The sequence below is a fragment of the Oncorhynchus mykiss genome, chromosome 2, assembly GCF_057628025.1.
Source record: "Oncorhynchus mykiss isolate SJ-2025 chromosome 2, ASM5762802v1, whole genome shotgun sequence".
NCBI classification, from domain to species: Eukaryota; Metazoa; Chordata; class Actinopteri; order Salmoniformes; family Salmonidae; genus Oncorhynchus; species Oncorhynchus mykiss.
Genome location: NC_143023.1, coordinates 30,382,037 through 30,400,771, shown reverse-complemented (window position 1 = coordinate 30,400,771; position 18,735 = coordinate 30,382,037). Strand labels below are relative to the sequence as shown.

At 39.9% G+C, this 18,735-nt stretch overlaps 2 protein-coding genes across 2 annotated transcripts; one reads left to right on the top strand and one right to left on the bottom strand.

Annotated features, from left to right (window-relative positions):
- Nucleotides 1-3,189: 3,189 nt before the first annotated feature.
- LOC149985048 (uncharacterized) lies at nt 3,190-14,699 on the bottom strand. Its single transcript, XM_090196306.1, has 6 exons — nt 14,443-14,699; nt 9,937-10,067; nt 7,338-7,460; nt 7,200-7,236; nt 7,029-7,094; nt 3,190-4,440 (listed from the first exon to the last, which is right to left on the bottom strand). Exons 1-6 carry the CDS (start codon nt 14,474-14,476, stop codon nt 4,385-4,387), a joined length of 447 nt encoding a protein of 148 aa, XP_090052432.1. The 5' UTR covers nt 14,477-14,699; the 3' UTR covers nt 3,190-4,384.
- LOC110486775 (CD83 antigen) lies at nt 14,493-16,990 on the top strand. Its single transcript, XM_021558595.3, has 5 exons — nt 14,493-14,852; nt 14,945-15,081; nt 15,231-15,468; nt 15,619-15,719; nt 15,856-16,990. The coding sequence occupies exons 1-5, from the start codon at nt 14,555-14,557 to the stop codon at nt 16,006-16,008; spliced, it is 927 nt and encodes a 308-aa protein (XP_021414270.3). The 5' UTR covers nt 14,493-14,554; the 3' UTR covers nt 16,009-16,990.
- The last annotated feature ends 1,745 nt before the right edge of the window (nt 16,991-18,735 follow it).

Sequence of the window (18,735 nt, the reverse complement as noted above, 5' to 3'; positions counted from 1 at the left end):
CACATATATACACTTACTAATCAGGGGGAATGGTAATGGTAATGTTGCTTGAGCGTTTCGTGTGGGTGGACAGACACCCATGTGACATTGTTGACATTTAAACAAGGAAGGTAACAGATATGTTAGTAAAGTCCCCAAAAAGGTTTCAGTGTCATGTAAAACCACAGATGGTCATGCTGGTTTTAGTATTCTTTTTTTTAAAGAGAAAAACTGTCAGAGATGTTATGGCATTCATTGAAATTTAACTAAATTACTCTTTTTGAACAAAGATTCTCATTATAAAGTGTGTGTGTGTGTATTTGCAGCAGTTTACCTATGTGTGTGTTTCTTATTACAGGGGCCTCAAGGAGCGAGAGGAGATGCAGGAGTTCCAGGGAAACCAGGACCTAAAGGCCTGCAGGCCCAACCTGTGTGTATATGTCATTACTCCAACATTGTCATTACCACTACAATTATCATCATTGACTTTTGTGATTATACAATTGCTGATTTAATGCGTTGTTTCTAGGGAGCCAAAGGGGAGACGGGACCTGATGGTGAGAAGGTAACCTTGTATTTACATTCCCCATCACACTGCTAAATTACCAGTCAATTTCTCACAGTTAATCAAGCACACACACACACACACACACACACACACACACACACACACACACACACACACACACACACACACACACACACACACACACACACACACACACACACACACACACACACACACACACACACACACCAGTAAGTGAAAGTGGATGTGTATTGGTCATCTACTGTTTATGTTTGGGTCTTTCCTTTGTGACTGATAAGCTGTAAAAAGCAGTCCTATCATTGCCATGGCATCTTACTGACTTATCTAATGTGCTGATTGTTCCTTCCTCAGGGTGGGGTTGGAAGAACTGGTGTGAAGGGAGAGAAAGGAGACACGGTAATCATTTGACAATGCCGAGGCTACGTCACTCTCACATCTACTTCCTGTTTCCATTGATGTAGTGGGACTGTTTTTCTTCTTACCAAAAATGTTTCTGTTCCTCTTTCCAAACAGGGAAGTTTTGGAGCACGTGGTAACAAAGGACAGGTTTCTACAATCCATTTTGTAAAAGTATGAGTTTTTTCACCCCAACTAATTTTATGTCATGTAAAAACCACAATACTGACACTTTATGCTGTTCCTAGATGACAGCAGATACAACAGCACATACTGTAGTGTCGAGTTCCTGTTATATCATAATATCCTAAGAGAACTGTTTTAATCAAGTAGAAGTATTGATAATTCAATTATTTAATTAGGTAGAAGTATTGAGAATTAAATGATTTGATTAGGGAGAAGTATTGAGATTGAGTTTAAATCGTGACTTTTTGTGTTTAGTGACTGAACAATGTCCCCCCTTTGTCTGTCTCTCTCCTTCCCCTCATCTCTGAATGGCAGCAAGGGGAGAGAGGTACCATCGGCCCTGATGGCATTGTTGGACTAAATGGACCCCCTGGCATCCCAGGCTCCAGAGGAGAGCCAGGTCCAGGCGTTGACCTGGGCTTCAAAGGTGACTCTGGACCTAAAGGAGTGCCAGGTGCCCCTGTGCGTATCAGGAGCATTATTTTACATTGACACATATCTAGCAAGAACATTTACTGAATGATTGATCGATTGATTACTTGCTTGGTTGATTGATTGCCAGCTTTTTGACCTCAGGGCCCTGGGCTGACAGATGAGCAGGTATTGCAGCAGTGTAAAGGAGTGGTGACAGCCCAGATCTCCCAGTATGCAGCTTCCATCCGGGTCAAGTGTTCCCAGGGCTGCCCCATCAACAACCGCACACTTATTGGGCCGCCCGGAACCAGGGGACCAACTGGAGAATCAGGCAAACCCGTGAGTCACACAGCCCCCAAATTATTCCAAACGATGATAAGTTCTGTTGACCTCTCTCTCTCTCTCAGGGTAAAGCGGGCAAAGCTGGAGTCAAAGGAGGCAGGGGCATCCAAGGGGACACAGGAGTGGATGGTCAGAAGGGGACAGTGGGTGAAAGAGGTATGTAAAGCCAACCAATAGACATAGTTCTTCCAAACTTGATTCCAGGTAAACTAACCCTGATCACGAAGGCTAATTCAAGTGAAAATGAGTGGAGCACCTTTTTAGTGGCATAGCTTCAGAGTTGAATTAGGCATGATCTCTGTTCTACTCCACAGGAATAAAAGGTCCAAAGCAAAAGGAGGTGAGCCTGGTAAAAGACTGCCAGGACACGATGGGCATCAAGGCCTCAGAGGTAGGACACTGTTTCCACTGGTGTGAAACTCTCAGGTCTAACCACAAAATTGCTTGTCTTAAAATTGTTGGAAAGTATCTGTAACTCACTTCCAGATTCGCTTGACATTGCTCCATTCCCAGACCAAACCTCAATGTGTACAGCATTGATCTTTTTGAATTTCATTCCTAATTCAATTGCTGTATCGACTAGTATTGAAATGGAATTGATCCGAGCACTGTTCCATGGCGTTTTGGTGAAACATGCTGGACTCTGCACAGAGAGATGAAACCAACCTTGACTGCATTCCATCTGAGCAAGGCTCTCAATGAACTCTGTTTAGGCATGATTTATAACTTTTTTTTTGCTAGGCAAAAATACATTATGATTTTTTTATGCAGAAACAAGAAAGTAAATAAGTCTTCCTCCAAGCAAAACTATAAGGGGCTTGAGAAACTGGCAGGAGTCTCTGGCTACAACTCAGGTTTTGTTTTTGATATGATCAACAATGCTGAGTATACATTGAAAATAAAGTGAAGTAAATCATTTTGTAAAGTAAAAGTATCCCGGTTTTAGATCAAATGTTCACAGACAACATTGATCAATATAAAAGTTTTTTTTTTTTTTACGTTTTCATATTCAAAATAACACATTGAAATCCAAATACTGTATAATAAATAATCTGGCAATGATTTGTAGGACAGCACAAAATGTCTGTCGATTAAATGAATGAACTACATTCATAAATAACTCACATGAACAGGACGTTCAACTCTTATCACCTCTTAATTGATATTTTTGTCATTGTCAATCTTCAGTGAGAATCATTCCAACACATTACAAGGCGGAAACATAGCCCTGTAAACTCAAGTATATCACACACGTGTTCTTAACATTTGTACTTTTGTGTACATGTTGGCAATCAGATCCCTGATACAAAAGAGTCACAATGTTTGGAGACAATTCTTTTTAATGCATCACCACCACATCACAGGACAGATTAGAAAATGAGCAGAGCATGAAAATGGGTGATTATCTCTCATCAAAAGCATGCTAAACATTATGGTATACAACTATGCTACGAAAGTACACATGAATAAACACAAGAAAATAAACCTTATTAAAATGTTTAACGCTGCTCATGTTCAAAAGGGCTCCTCTTAGTGTGTGTAAAATGATGGTTGTCAGTTCATATAAAAGTGTTTGGTTTTATGGACTGGAAGGAGGTAAGAAGAATTATTACCAAGTCTTAAACACTATTGTACAGTACATCTCTATGGTGAAATCAATCAAGTCACTTGTCTCTAAGCTTATTCTCTGATCTAGGGGTGAGTAGGTGTAGCTATATTTGTACCAATACAAAATGGTCCAAGGCAAAGTATTATTATTTTTTAAAAAGGACACTACTTTAAAATATATATTCTTAAAATCTTGCAAAATATATTCCTTCATTTGATGGGACATAAAAACACATACAATGTGACATTGGTCCCAAGGCATTGTGAAGTACTGCCATTTTGTGACAACAAATGGGCCATGGGAGAGATGATTGGCTTGTAACGGACAAGTTCACAGCTTGTTTTTCTAACTAATTGTACATTCATACTTCGTCATTTGTGCTTTTTAGAATGAATAGGTAATAAATAGCTTAATAAATATATTTCATAAACAACACTGTCTACATGGCACAGCATGATGAGGCAGTGCAGATTATACTGTAGGTGGTCAGCAGCAACAAACATTTTCTGTTGAACTTTGTGTTCTGTCAAAAAAACAAACTATGGCTTTCTATCTTCCTGTCTTAGGTGAAACTACGTCACCCATCCTACAGGTACACTTGGTTTAGTTAGCAGAGTACTGAGACAAAAAGGTAGAAAAGTGCGTAGAAGGTAGCAATGAGACTAAAACATGCAATTAGAGTCTGGACATGGCGGAAGAAGTCATATTCTTCCTTTAAAAAGCAAGGTCCTGAGTAGATAGATGTCTATAATACTATTTGCTTAACTTTGACGGTAGATGGTGTAGTGTGTGTCCCACCAACTACAAATGCCCAACTGTTCTTCATTGGCAGGATAAAGGATGTCATCTGGGTTCTTTGTTGGTTCTAGATTGTTGGTCCCCAATGTGAGAGCCCCCTCAGACCACATCTACAGTACAAATTGTATGATCATAGGAACCCTAAGGATCAGGAATGTCCAAAGTCCTAAAATATAAACAGAAGATGGTTAAGTAATAAGTTATTTTGTTTATTTAAAAATCTCTCATTGTAGTTAGAACATCAGGCATTTTCCTGTAACAGCAAAAATTGTTTTTGATAGTAATAGAGCTCTGATCTATATTATAATAAGTTAATGATTCTAAGCTTCAAAAGAGGTACATCGTCCTCCCACATGATATTGTCCACTTTATATTCCGCTGTGTTTTGTATTGTTGTTAAGTAGTTCCAAACAGAGTCTGGTCTCGAGACCACATACAGATGTAGGATCTTAATTTGAGCCAGTTTGCAACAGCAGTAAAATAATCCCGCAGCAACAGGAAATGTGAATTATTATGTGGATTATAATTAATGGATCTTTTTTGTAAGGGTTGATAAATTCTTCATTAGGGCAAATCAAATCTGGAAATAACTAACTTTAGAATACTTTTTAAACCTTGAATCACAAGTTTGCATGTCCTGCTGTGCAGGTACATTCTCAGCAACAAAGGAGTGATCAAATTAAGATCCTACATCTGTATTGAGAGTCTTGGTCTTGTCTCTGTGTCACATACATTTTTACTTCGTCTTGATTCTGTCTCGGACAGTGAGGACTCGCTGGACTTGCTGAGACCAACCGAGACAGCAGAGTGAAAAATTATTGATAAATAATTATCAGCTCCCATTCGCCAGGCCAAATAACCACACTCCTTTCATGACACATTAATATCTTATTGCCTATTGAAACCTGGGCTTTCTACTTTACTCATAACACTAATGTCCTTTACATTCATAGAAATGTATCCTCAAATATTGTCGCGCTTGTCAGAAATTATTCGCTGGTAGGGAAGAGTATGGGACATTGTTTGAAAGTTGCATGCTCACTATTAGTAAGGGGAAACTGAGGGAAGTTGTAACATATTTTGTCTTTTCATCTATTATAGACCTGTTTGGTTTGTGATCATTTGTAAAGTGGCTCTATTTGCCGTCAGCCCACATTTTTTCACCATTCTGAATGCCTAAAGAATACATATCAACACAGAAATACTGGACATTGAGCTTTTATTATGGTGGAGATTTGACACAATTAATGGTGTTGAATTGGACTCGCATTTTTCTGGTCTTGGTATCAGACCCCTAACCCCCCTCCTGGTCTCGGTCTTGACTTAGTCTCACCTCACCTCTGGTCTTGACTCAGATTCGATTTGTCTTGGTTTTGAATTGGTCTCACTTTAGGTGGAATCAAACACAACACTGGTTTGGAATGGCACAGTTACTATTGCATCGTGTCCACTTGGCCGTGCTGCTGCTCCAGTTTCAACTGTTCTGCCTGCGGCTATGGAATCCTGACCTGTTCACCGGACGTGTTACCTGTCCCAGACCTGCTGTTTTCAACTCTCTAGAGACAGCAGGAGTGGTAGAGATACTCTTAATGATCGGCTATGAAAAGCCAACTGACATTTACTCCCGAGGTGCTGACTTGCTGCACCCTCGACAACTACTGTGATTATTATTATTTGACCATGCTGGTCATTTCTGAACGTTTGAACATCTTGGCCATGTTCTTTTATAATCTCCACACAGCACACCTGGCCACCCCTCATAGCCTGGCTCCTCTAGATTTCTTCCTAGGTTTTGGCCTTTCTAGAGAGTTTTTCCTAGCCACCGTGCTTCTACACCTGCATTGCTTGCTGTTTGGGGTTTTAGGCTGGGTTTCTGTACAGCACTTTGAGATATCAGCTGATGTACGAAGTGCTATATAAATAAATTTGATTTGTCAATGCAATTATGACATCATTTCACTTCCAAGGCAAAGCCTAGGCCTATAAAAGTGCAGGTCCAGCCACTCAGTGGGTATAACAATAAGAGGCCACTAAAGGGGCGCCCAAGAGAAGATGACAGTGATGAGGTGGTAAGTCGTAAGGTGCGTACTGCGCGCCAGGCTGCCACCACGGCCGTGTCCAAACAGAGTCTCACGCCTACGGACTGGACATTCCAAATTACCATGGCAATTATGCATCATAATACTAGTATTAATGCAACCAGCAATCTGCGGTATCCAAGGTACAGTATCCTATCAACTGCGCCGGAGCACTTATAGTCTATGGAAGGCCTGTGTGGAAAATCTTCAACAGCATATCTCATGACCCGTAGTCCTGTTTTTCCCAACTCTTAAACTAAGGCTCAAATCCTTTGAAATAATGGAGATCAAATAAAGCAAGGTACATCATTACGCATCACAAAATTAATTGTCTATTGTAGGCTAAACAGATATGTTTAAACAGATATGGATAACATGGTTTAAGCCTGACGAAACATGTGCCAGGGAATATCGCACATCTCACTGACTTCTGTAACGGTCCAGAAAGCAAGTGCCTACAAAAACAGTAGCCTCCAACAAGTTGCTTCAGAGTTGAGAAGGTTGATAGGCTATTTGTTTTGCAGGAGGGGGGAATTGCATTAAATCAATATACTAATTTGCAATGATTTACCGCCCTTAAGGGCAGGGTGCCGCTAGTATTGTATTTTTTATTTGTGCACTTATTTGTGCAATCAAAATGTAATCCATTATATAAAAATGAAAAAACATACTTTACCATAATGTGCGATATGATTGTTTGCAGTGTTAGTGGTTGTCATAGAGACTGCTGGTCTGCTTATCACTGATGGAGCAAAGAGTGACATGAGCAATATGATGACAACAACGCTTTATATGAACATCAATGGTATGTTGTGTTATACACCAATAACATCAGGAGCAACCATACCTGAGAAGTGCAGCCTGGTCTCTTCATATACCCCATCCTGTGAAAGAGAAAGGTATAAATATTTAGAAATGTTTACTAGGTTGGCATTTGGTAGGCAGTAACAGAGAAGAGGAAGGTGAATTGTATGAGTTGACCTACCTTGGTGGTGCAACCAGTAGTTAATATGACATCGGCACAGTCACTGAGGAGGACTTTGCCAGAGAACACGTCCTTACATGGAAAACTGCATTCACCTTTGCCATTTTTGTAGTAGGCAATGGGCTGTAGCAAAGAAAAAAAATATTTCACGTCATGTCTCAATTGAAATGGCCCCTGCCCTTCTGCATACTGTTGATGATACTATCAATGGTGATATGTAAAAAATTAAATAAAAATAGTGCTAATAAAAATGTCTGACTTCACATTGTATCTACTTGTCATAACCACATTTACAGTACAAGTCAAAAGTTTGGACACACCTACTCATTCAAGGGTTTTTATTTCTACTATTTTCTACATTGTAGAATAATAGTGAAGACATTAAAACTATGAAATAACACATATGGAACCATGTAGTAACCCAAAAAAAAAAGTGTTAAACACTTTATATTTGAGATTCTTCAAAGTGCCACCCTTTGCCTCGACAGCTTTACACAGTCGTGGCACTCTCAACAAGCTTCACGAGGTAGTCACCTGGAATGCATTTCAATTACCAGGTGTGGCTGGTTAAAAGTTCATTTGTGGAATTTCTTTCCTTCTTAATGCATTTAAGCCAATCAGCTGTGTTATGACAAGGTAGGGGTGGTATACAGAAGATCGCCCTATTTGGTAAAATACCAAGTCCATATTATGGCAATAACAGCTTAAATAAGCAAAGAGAAAAAACAGTTCATCATTACTTTAAGACATGCTGGTCAGTCAATACGGAAAATTTCAAGTTTCTTCAAGTGTAGTCGCAAAAACCATGACTTATTTATCAAATAACTAATTAACTAGGAAGTCGGGGAATCTCTCTCTCATATATATATCAAAAGACTTGTTCTTATTCTGTCGGTATTGATAGTCTTAAGAGTTTAACCATGTGGGATGATTAAAAGATACAGCAGTCTGGTCTGCAACCTTTGTCCTCTTGTAATTGAGAGAAACATGGTCTGTTGAGAAATTCTCAAGGTGGGGGTTTTATTCAGAAGAGCATATAAAGGCTGTCTCATGACACCAGGTCCTAATTGTGTTCATGGGGGCATGCCAGTGACTTAAGTGAAACTTTACACAGAAATACAATTCTCTCACATTACATCATTACATAGCATCCCATTATTTCACACATAGTTAAATATTTCCTGATTCATCCAGTACAACAATTAGATGTAAGCCTCATAGCTGAGGCTATTGTATAGACAGCGTTATGGTAATGTGGCCGTATTGTCTCCCATGAGTTTCACAAAATTGTACCAAACAGACCAGTTCGTAGCTGGATTCTTCACTGATCTTTTATACCTTCTCCAGAACATAAATGTTGTTCGGACCTCAAGTTCTGTGAGGTGGAAGAAATTCCTTTGTTTCCTCTCTATGAAACTTTACTCTCTATATATACTGTGGCCATGAGGAGATCATCTCCTCCAGGATTTTACGACCTCTCTGACCACAGCAGCCTGGGTGTAGGAGACATAGGGGGATGGTGGATAGACAAGGGCTGGTGCAGAGGGGGGGGGGGGGGGGGGGGTAAGTGCTCGCTGTACCCAAAGAGGGCAGCGTGAAACTGGCTCTCATGAGGACTGCCACAGGAAAGGAAGACCCAGAGTTACCTCTGCTGCAGAGGATAAGTTCATTAGAGTTAACTGCACCTCAGATTGCAGCCCAAATAAATGCTTCAGAGTTCAAGTCACAGACATCTCAACATCAACTATTCAGAGACCGTATGAATCAGGCCTTCATGGTTGAATTGCTGCAAAGAAACCACTACTAAAGGACACCAATAAGAAGAAGAGACTTGCTTGAGCCAAGAAACACAAGCAATGGACATTAGACCGGTGGAAACTTGTCCTTTGGTCTGAGGAGATTTTTTTATTTTTGGTTCCAACCGCCGTGTCCTTGTGAGATGCAGAGTAGGTGAACGGATTATCTCTGCAGGTGTGGTTCCCACAGTGAAGCATGGGGGAGGTGGTGTGATGGTGCTTTGCTGGTGACAGTGATTTATTTAGAATTCATGGCACACTTAACCAGCATGGCTACCACAGCATCCTGCAGTGATACACCATCACATCTGGTTTGCACTTAGTGGGACTATCATTTGTTTTTCAACAGGACAATGACCCAACACACCTTCAGGCTGTGTAAGGGTTATTTGACCAAGGAGGAGAGTGGTGGAGAGCTGCATCAGATGATCTGGCCTCCACGATCACCTGACCTCAACCTAATTGAGAATGCTTTGAATGAGTTGGACCCCAGAGTGAAGGAAAACAGCCAACAAGTGCTCAGCATATGTGGGAAGTCCTTCAATACTGTTGGAAAAGCATTACAGGTGAAGCTGGTTGAGAGAATGCCAAGAGTGTGCAAAGCTGTCAAGGAAAAGGGTGGCTAATTGAATAATCTAAAATATATTTTGATTTGTTTAACACTTTTTTTACTACATGATTGCATTTGTGTTATTTCATAGTTTTGATGTCTTTACTATTATTCGACAATGTAGAAAATAGTAAAAATAAAACCTTTGTGAGTAGGTGTCCAAACTTTTGACTGGTGCTGTATAATAGATTACCTTTTTGACAATGGTCCAGCTCTGATCACATTGGGGATCCACTGCTCCAAATGGTGCTTCAAGTGTGTTTGTACCCTCTTGACATGTGTAGGCAATTTTCTTCTCCACTACAGGGGCTGTGAACACGGTGACTGAAAAGTGAATAAATAAAGACATGAGTGAGATTGGGAATCCACTTTACGCCAAGAAAGGATGTCAACCTAGAGCCACTGTATTATGCAGCATACTAGGCAAAGTTTAAGTTTAAATGGTCCAGTGCAGTGAAAAACATGATTCACCTGTGTTTTATATGCATTTCCATACTATGAGGTTGGAATAATACTGTGAAATTGTGAAAATTATGATAATGCCCTTTTAATGTTTGAAAATACGGACTGAAATTGGTGGGATGGCGTTCTGGCCTGGCTGGTGACATCTAGGCAGTAAATTAATGACTAGACCATTAAGAAAGAGAGTTCCAAACCTCTTTGCCAGTAACAGCTAGTTTTCCACTCCCCACTCAGACCACTCCCAGAAATTGCTCTTTGCTAAGAAGCTATTTTTGTTTATTTTTGGCCCTTTTAAATGGAAAATAAATCACAGTACCCAGATATGTTACCTAGAAATGATTTGATATTGAGTTAAAAACAGCTGTATTGGACATTCAGAGATGGTCACTATAGTGGGATGACCTTTCCTGAGACTTTAAAACATGTGTTTTAATGTGAAAACAACAACCTAGGCTCAAATACCAGTTGCATATCAGCACACGGGTACACACGGCAAAGTGACGTTTTTCCAATGAAATTCACGCAAGTGGGGAAAAGTGGGGTATGGAAGCAATCTTTCCCCATTTAAAGCTGCCATGCCTGATTTCAAGCAATATAACTGGATTATAGCTCCCATCCAAATGTCGTGTATTATACATACTCCTTGGCCAGTTAATTAGGTACACCACCCGGTTCGCTTCTACAGACAGTGTGTCACGTGGCCGTGGCTTGCTGTATAAAGCAGGCAGACAGGCATTCAGTTACTGTTTGATTGAATGTTAAAATGGGCAAAACAATTGACCTAAGCGCTGAGGAGTTAAAAAATAAAATGCATAATTGTTTCGTTTTTGCTCAATCTGATTGGGTGGGCCTGGCAGGGCCTGGCTCCTCAGTGGGTGGGCCCACACCTGTACTGGTGTGGGGAATGATTTCCTGGCACACATTAGGTTCCTTGATACCAATTGAGAAACAACTGAACACCATGCCCTGAATAATTCAGGCTGTTCTGGAGGCAAAGAGGGGTCTGACCCGGTTCTAGATGGGTGTACTAATAAGCTGGTCACTGAGTGTACACAGTATTCATGTCATTGTCATCAGTCAACTCTACTACATTCAAATGTTACTTCCACCATTGAATTCTAGCAAATGGCTAACTATCCTACCAGTCGGTCTTAAAGGTCAACTGCCCCTTAAAACCAACTTCTCTGGTTTTAAACAGCCTATGTTGCATTGATAGGACTCAGAAACATTCATTCGTGTCAAAGTTGAAAGTTGACAGATAATGTGTCATTTAGTCTCGTCCAACAAAAGTTTTGTAAGTGAGTTTGTCACCACTTACTCAAGGGTTGGGTTTAGATTATGGTCATGCCCACTTGCCCAGTGCACACGAGAGAAGCAGCTGTACTGATTGCACTCCATTAGCTGTGCACACTATCCAATCATAGCAGCCAGAACCTCCAGACAGTGAGGCAGACCTGCCCATTACACAGCACCTCAGACTTGTTTACATAAGACAACACATGGCCAATGTTATGCTGAAATAACTCTTGGCCCTAAGCTCTTTATGGAGTGGCGCTTGCTGATGTGTTTGATAGTATCAATCACTTGAGTCTGCCACTTTATTGGGCAAAATTGGAATTGACACTTTCAGAGCGCACTTGTATCCCAAGTGCAACTTGACAATATTCCAAAACCTATTTGCGAGCATCTTGTGTCCCCCCCGAGACCTGTTTTGTAACATGGTTCCCTATGAAACACTGCCAGACAGACTTACACTCTGGTAATAGTGAGAAATGTGTCAATAAAACTGCACCGAAGCACACACACACACACACACACACACACACGTCACCACTAGCCAGTGACTTGATAAGCTTACTGTGTGCCTGCTAGCTACTACTTGCTAGCTTAATTGACAAACACAGAGTTGTAACTTAGCTAGCTAGCAAGTGATTTTGGGCACTGATAAACAGTGTGTAGCTTGTGCTTTATTGATGATAGTTTGACAGTTTGCGGATTATGAAATTGTATACATTTTATTGTTCTCAAAATCAGTCCTGAGCATCAGTCCTGCATGCAGCCAGACTTTCCCTACCCAATAGACTGTATGCACAGACTAGTTTTTCATGCAACATTCTTTACTTGAAAAATACTGCACCAAACAGCTTAGCTAGATTCAAAATTGTGTGACTAAGACCTCTGCAAAAGCATCTAAATTAATTACAGATTTCTTGATTTAGCTTAGATTAATTCTGACCGTTTTAAGGAAGTGACTATTTTGAGGAAGTCACTGTGTTGATGCTACGGTGCCTTAGGAAGGACAAACAGTATCTACCAGGGTATGATATGCAAACATAACACACCCACATCAAACCACACCTCAAAGACAACTCTTGTATGGCTTTAGTCATGGCAGCTAGCATTTCATAATGAGCCATCTTCAAAACGAGGCCAATTCAGGTAGTACAGTCGCCATTTAATGAGTCTTGGAATGCTAATTGCATACCCTGCACATGAACATTTTAGTTTTTTTAAGGGTTATGCAGTTGGTTGATAACGATATCACCAAAATATGTTGTATTGGACATTTCAAACAACATTCACAGTTAATGAGAAAACAGTCATGGTGTTTAATTTAAAGATGCAATATGCAGAAATCGCTCCACCATTTCCTGGTTGCTAAAATTCTAATAGTTCACCTAATTTTTGTTAATGTGACAAAACAAGCAGCCATTGTGTAGAAAATATTTTTAACATCTAAACCGCTGCGAAATATCAAATCACGTTTTATTTGTCACATCTGCTGAATACAACAAGGTAGACCTTACAGTGAAATGCTTACAAGCCCTTAAGCAACAATGCAGAGTAAAAAATAAAGAAAGAACATTTTCTAAATCAAATAAAGGAAAACTAGTCTGTACCCCAGTAGGGGCATGGCCACTGTGAAATGCCATTCCGTTAGGAACCATAGGCCTAGTTATTGAAATTAGGAGTATCTCCATTTAACGTTGCCATTGTAGTCCTTGCAATTTAAAAAAAAAAACGCATCACACGGAGAGGAAGTGGTTAATATCTGATAATCCTATGTGATGTTTTTGCTTAAATTTGTATCAGTGAATATCTCTAAATGTAACCAAACATATCCAAAATGACATCCACTTTGCACTGCTTGACAAGACACATACCAACCATGTCTGTTGACATCTTGTAATTAAACAAATTTGAAATAAGATTTTTTTTTGTACTTCCAAAAAACGTCTAAATAAAAAGTTCGATGCAACCGAAAAAAAATGCCTCTTCGGCACCTCATGTATTTTTCGGATGCTTATACCTTGTTATGGAGGTGCCGAATGGGCATTTTTTTCTGTTGCTTGTGTTTTTGGATGTTCACATACCGGCCGTGTCTGCAGCCTTCTGTAGGCCTAAATGACAATAGTTGCTAATCGAAACTCCACATTTCGTGAGTAACGATTGTATTTTTACATTATTAAACTTGAAAGGCTGGTGAATGCCAAGTTGAATGGCTGCTTCCTGTGTATAAAGGAGATTTGCCATATAAACAATGTAATTCTGGTTCAGGGGATTCCTGGCTCTGGCTTGGGGATTCCCTATAATATTTTATGATGCTCAATCAGCCAGGGGAGTTTAGGGGATTTTCAGGCAATGGCCAACCGTGAATTTATCTTTCAGTTTGCAAAAACAAGTTATATTTTTATATGTAGGCTTTGTGTATTGTTTCTAATCAAATTTTAACGCCTTCTCTTCTACACTACAGATAAACCCGCTTAACGCCAGAAGGCAGACACATAGCGTTACACAGGGAAGCTGGCCCATGCTGACTCTAATGCTTCCCACAGTCGCCAAATTGGCTGGATGTCCTTTGGGTGGTCGACCATTCTTCAAACACATGGGAAATTGTTGAGCGTGAAAAACTCAGCAGCGTTGCCATTCTTGACAAATACCGGTGCACCTAGCACCTACTACCATTCGCCGTTCAGAGGCACTTAGTCTTGACCATTAACCCTCTAAAAAGGCACACATACACAATTCAAGCCTCAATTGTCACAAGGCTTAAAAAACGTATTTGACCAGTCACCTCCCCTTCATCTACACTGATTGAAAAGGATTTAACAAGTGGAATCATAGCTTTCACCTGGTCTGTCTGTCATGGAAAGAGCAGGTGTTCATAATGTTTGTTACACTCGGTGTACATTTAACGTTTGCTTAAGTTGAACAATGTATGAGAATCATAGCCTACCCAAACACATCAGGAGAGTGCCGCGACGTATCATGATGGTCAATATAACCAATTGCAGTCGAGCCTGTGAAGAGAGTACACGCGCAACTGAGAGGCTCGCCGCTTATTCCAAATGATATACACACACGTACTGTGTGACCTAGCACCTTTGAGTACGAAAGAACTGCATGATTATGGTGAACCAGAGGGAGATTGTATGGTGCTACGAGTTTTGCGACTTCAAATGGTCACATCCAGGCCACACCCACTAAACGAACGGAACTCAAAGGCGGCACTCGCCATGGGAAATCCCCAGCCTTATAGTTTCACTTTCACTTGGCTTTATATAAACTGCCACTCTTCTGTTCTCGATCATCATCTTCATTGCTGTAGTTCTACAAATATGTTTTTTCAACTCGTCTGGATTCTAGGTATGTTGTCTTTTTTTTTTTAAACGAGTTTGATATTAGTCCAGCTGGGCAGGCTCACTTTAAATTATTATTTATTTTGTGTTTTTCTATAGCTGCCTCCGTGCAATGTGGGCTCACACAGGATAGGCCTACCCATGAAGTGAAGTCAGTTTGTGGAGAGGATTCAATTCTGAAATGTAAAGCATTATGTAAGCCTGGGGTCCAATACCGGGCGGTGAAGTGGTACAAGGTAAGCTTTCAATTATTGTGATAGCACAAACTGTGTTATGAACCATCTGACCAAATTCTGTACAAGTGCAATATATGCCAAAAACATACAGCACTGGTCCCAGACCAGCTGTTAAGGGCATATAGTAACCTCAAACCCTCTTCTCTCAGCTGGGTGAGGAGCCCTCTAATAAGGAGTCTGGTCTATTGATGAAGAGGCTATCATCACCTAATAGCACCACCCAATGGTACGCCGGTCTGGAGCGTGAAGTGGAACTTTTGGCTGATGATTCTTTCGATATCTTCCTGCCCAATGTAACGGCTGTTGATAGCGGAAGGTACAAGTGTCTCCTGGCAGCACCTGTAGGAGAGCAGAACCAGGAGGGGCAGGTTCACCTCAGAGTGACAGGTGAGTGTGTTTTACTCTCATTGTGTGCTTGTTTTGGTATGTAGACCTACTGTATAATGTATGTGAGTGTTTTAAATTGGACAGAGAGAGAGTTAATCTTTTAAAACATTTCCAGTGATGCTCAAGGATTTGTGGATACTTGTTTTGCAGGTTGCCTTAAGTCCACAGACAAATCAGAAGAAAGGGATACCATTCTAGTTCTTTCCATTGTGGGGATTGTGGCGGCATTGCTGATATTCACCATCAGCTATGTGAGTTACAACACGGCCAGCTGTTCCTCTGACTTATTTGTTTTTTAAACAGATGAAAGAAACTAACATTTTATGGTGATGGTTTCCATGTATTTCATTTTCCTTATTTACTTAATAATCCTCATCTTTACCATAGGTCATCCTAAGGAATATGTTATTGCAAAGGAGTAAGAAGTATCCACAAGAACCACTTCTAGATGCACCCCTTGAGAAGAAAGATTTAATGTTGATTTACACTCTGGGGCCAAACTGGTCGAGACAGGGTTCCATAAAACATGTCTGTGTGTGAGAGCCTGTTCTGCTAGTTTGGGTTCATTGTATACTTGAACATAAAGAGGAAATGCAGAGAAAGACTAGGGCACGTTTGAAGCTGTGCAAGGAGCCTAAGAGTTATGTCTACTTTCCAGGAGAAGAATTCATCTTTAGAGCATATGGAGGCAGACAACCCTCTGGCCGGTCCCGTAGAACTAAGATGTTTAGGCTTTTCAAAGAAATGAAGCAGAAACAGCAACCTACACACTTTCACTCAGGCAGCCAAACAGCAGTAAAGCCAGGCTAGAGCAGCAGTTCTCCAGCAACGAGTGCCTGTCTGCAGCATTCATGTGCCTGTGATGCGTAAGGAGCAGAGCCTTGTGAGGGGACCCCATGATCTAAGTCCCAAGATCTAACCCCAACAAGGAACTTCAGGAAAGGGAGAAGGAATAATTCATGATAAGGGGTCATTCTGCAGGGTCGCTCCATGGCAATGTTGGGGTTAATTCCATTTGCATTTCAGTCAATTGAAGTTGACACTGATGTTGAACTGGAAAATTGCCAATGTGTACTACATGGCATTTCATGCCTAATTAAATTCCTGTATTGACTGGTAATGAAATGGAATTGATCTGAGCACTGTTTTATGGGGCTCCCGTGTTGGAAGAATTTGGTGGGACACGCTGGACTCTGCACAGAGAGATGAAACCAACCAATACGGCATTCCATATGAGCCAAGCAAATCTCTCAATGAACTCTAATGTTCAGGCATTATTGACAAGTTTTTGTTATTTTGTGAGGCCAAAACAATATTTTATTAATCTTGTATGCAGAACCCAAAAATATTATTCCTCCAAGCATTACGAAAGTGGGCTTTGGTGAATATTTGTTTTTTGAACATGATCAGCAATTGTGTGTATACATTGAAAATAATGAAGTCGTAAATGATTTTGTAACGTACTGTTTCTGATGTACATGTGCTATGGTTCTTAGATAAATGTTCTTGAACTTTTTCTTAAGACGAGTCCTCACTTTTTTAGTCACCATAGTAGTGATGTTTCTCTTAGATAAGTTGATTGTTACTCAGAATAGTTCATGTTATTAAGATAAATGATTTACCCTACCATTTTACAGAGGCTTACAAACTAGATACATAACTATTTTTCTGCATAGTATACTGTTTGAGGTGCTAAATGTCTGGCAAAAAAAATCTCTACCTATTTCACACAACACATAATATTTTATACTCGTTTTTTATTTATTTTATTTCACCTTTATTTAACCAGGTAGGCTAGTTGAGAACAAGTTCTCGTTTGCAACTGCGACCTGGCCAAGATAAAGCAAAGCAGTTCGACACAACAACACAGAGTTACACATGGTACATATACTGTACCTTGATATTAGTCATTTCCATCACCTGTCAATGTTCTAATGTGCACATTTTAAAAGGGATGATAACAATTATCCTCAAGGGTTAACACAAAGTGTTTTTTTTGGATAGCTGTTATTGTTAAATACATACACATCACTAATCTTTTGAGTGACAACAATTCTGTGAAGTCTCTGTCATTGTGATCGACAATCACATTACCCCAAACACGTTACAAAGTAATAACATTATACAGCATCAAATGGAAGCCAGGTTACATTCGATCTAAACCAGTGGTGGAAAAAGTACCCAATTGTCATACTTGAGTAAAAGTATAGATACCATAATAGAAAATTATAAAATAATGTATATGTTGAAAGATATTGATAAAATAATTCCACTCTGAAACCGTCTGACTGTATGAAATTGATTAGAATCATAAAATTCTAATCTGATGATGTGTGTAGTTTTAGTCAGAATTAGGTTAAACAATGTATCTGTATAGTGGAAAAGCACAGGCTGTCTGAGCAAGGCGTAGTTTAGGGTTTGAACTTGTATGTGTGTGCCGAAGGGAAAAAAAATGAGAACAGTTAAACTGTGTTTGGACCGACCTGGCACCTATGATAGCGTAGAGAGTACTTCTCAAGGTTTCCCTAATCTCAGGGGGAATGGCATTGTTGGTAGGGCAGTGATACACAGTGGTGAGAACTATAGAGAAGGATAAAACTCACCTACTGTTTGTGTGGAAGTATGTGCGTAGGATACCTACTGTTTGTGTGGAAGTATGTGCGCAGCTATAAAATGGATGTCTTTGTATAATGGACTTCAGAACGTTCTCTGAATAAACTGTACTATCTTTTTGCCTAAACTGAGTCTTTGACTAATGATTATTAAACCCATGGTTTTACAGATCTCGGGGATTGGCCAGAGCTATTGATTGTCAGTTATTATCATTTGGATTGAAAATTCTCGTGACAGAATATTACTCAAGTAAAAGTGAAAGTCACCCAGTAAAATACTACTTTAGAAAAATTCTAAAAGTATTTGGTTTTAAATATACTTAAGTATCAAAAGTAAATGTAATTGCTACAATATACTTATGTATCAAAAGTAGAAGTATAAATCATTTCAAATTCCTTATATTGAGCAAAGCAGACGGTACCATTTTCTTGTTTTTAAAATTCACGGATAGCCAGAGGCACACTCCAACACTCAGACATTATTTACAAAAGATACATTTGTGTTTAGTGAGTTTGCCAGACCATAGGTACTAGGGATGAACACGTGTTCTCTTGATAAGTGCGTGAATTTCATAATGTTCCTGTCCTGCTAAGCATTCAAAATGTAACGAGTACTTTGAGTTGTCAGGGAAAATGTATGGAGTAAAAAGCACAA

Excerpts from the sequence above, each read along its gene's own strand:
- LOC110486775 (XM_021558595.3), top strand. The coding sequence starts at position 14,555 with ATGATATACACACACGTACTGTGTGACCTAGCACCTTTGAGTACGAAA. Across the intron at positions 15,082-15,230 it reads GGGCGGTGAAGTGGTACAAG|CTGGGTGAGGAGCCCTCTAA; the intron begins GTAAGCTTTCAA and ends CTCTTCTCTCAG. Across the intron at positions 15,469-15,618 it reads GGTTCACCTCAGAGTGACAG|GTTGCCTTAAGTCCACAGAC; the intron begins GTGAGTGTGTTT and ends CTTGTTTTGCAG.
- LOC149985048 (XM_090196306.1), bottom strand. The coding sequence starts at position 14,476 with ATGATACGTCGCGGCACTCTCCTGATGTGTTTGG. Across the intron at positions 10,068-14,442 it reads CACTCTCCTGATGTGTTTGG|TCACCGTGTTCACAGCCCCT; the intron begins GTAGGCTATGAT and ends TTCACTTTTCAG. Across the intron at positions 4,441-7,028 it reads CAATCATATCGCACATTATG|GACTTTGGACATTCCTGATC; the intron begins GTAAAGTATGTT and ends TTTATATTTTAG.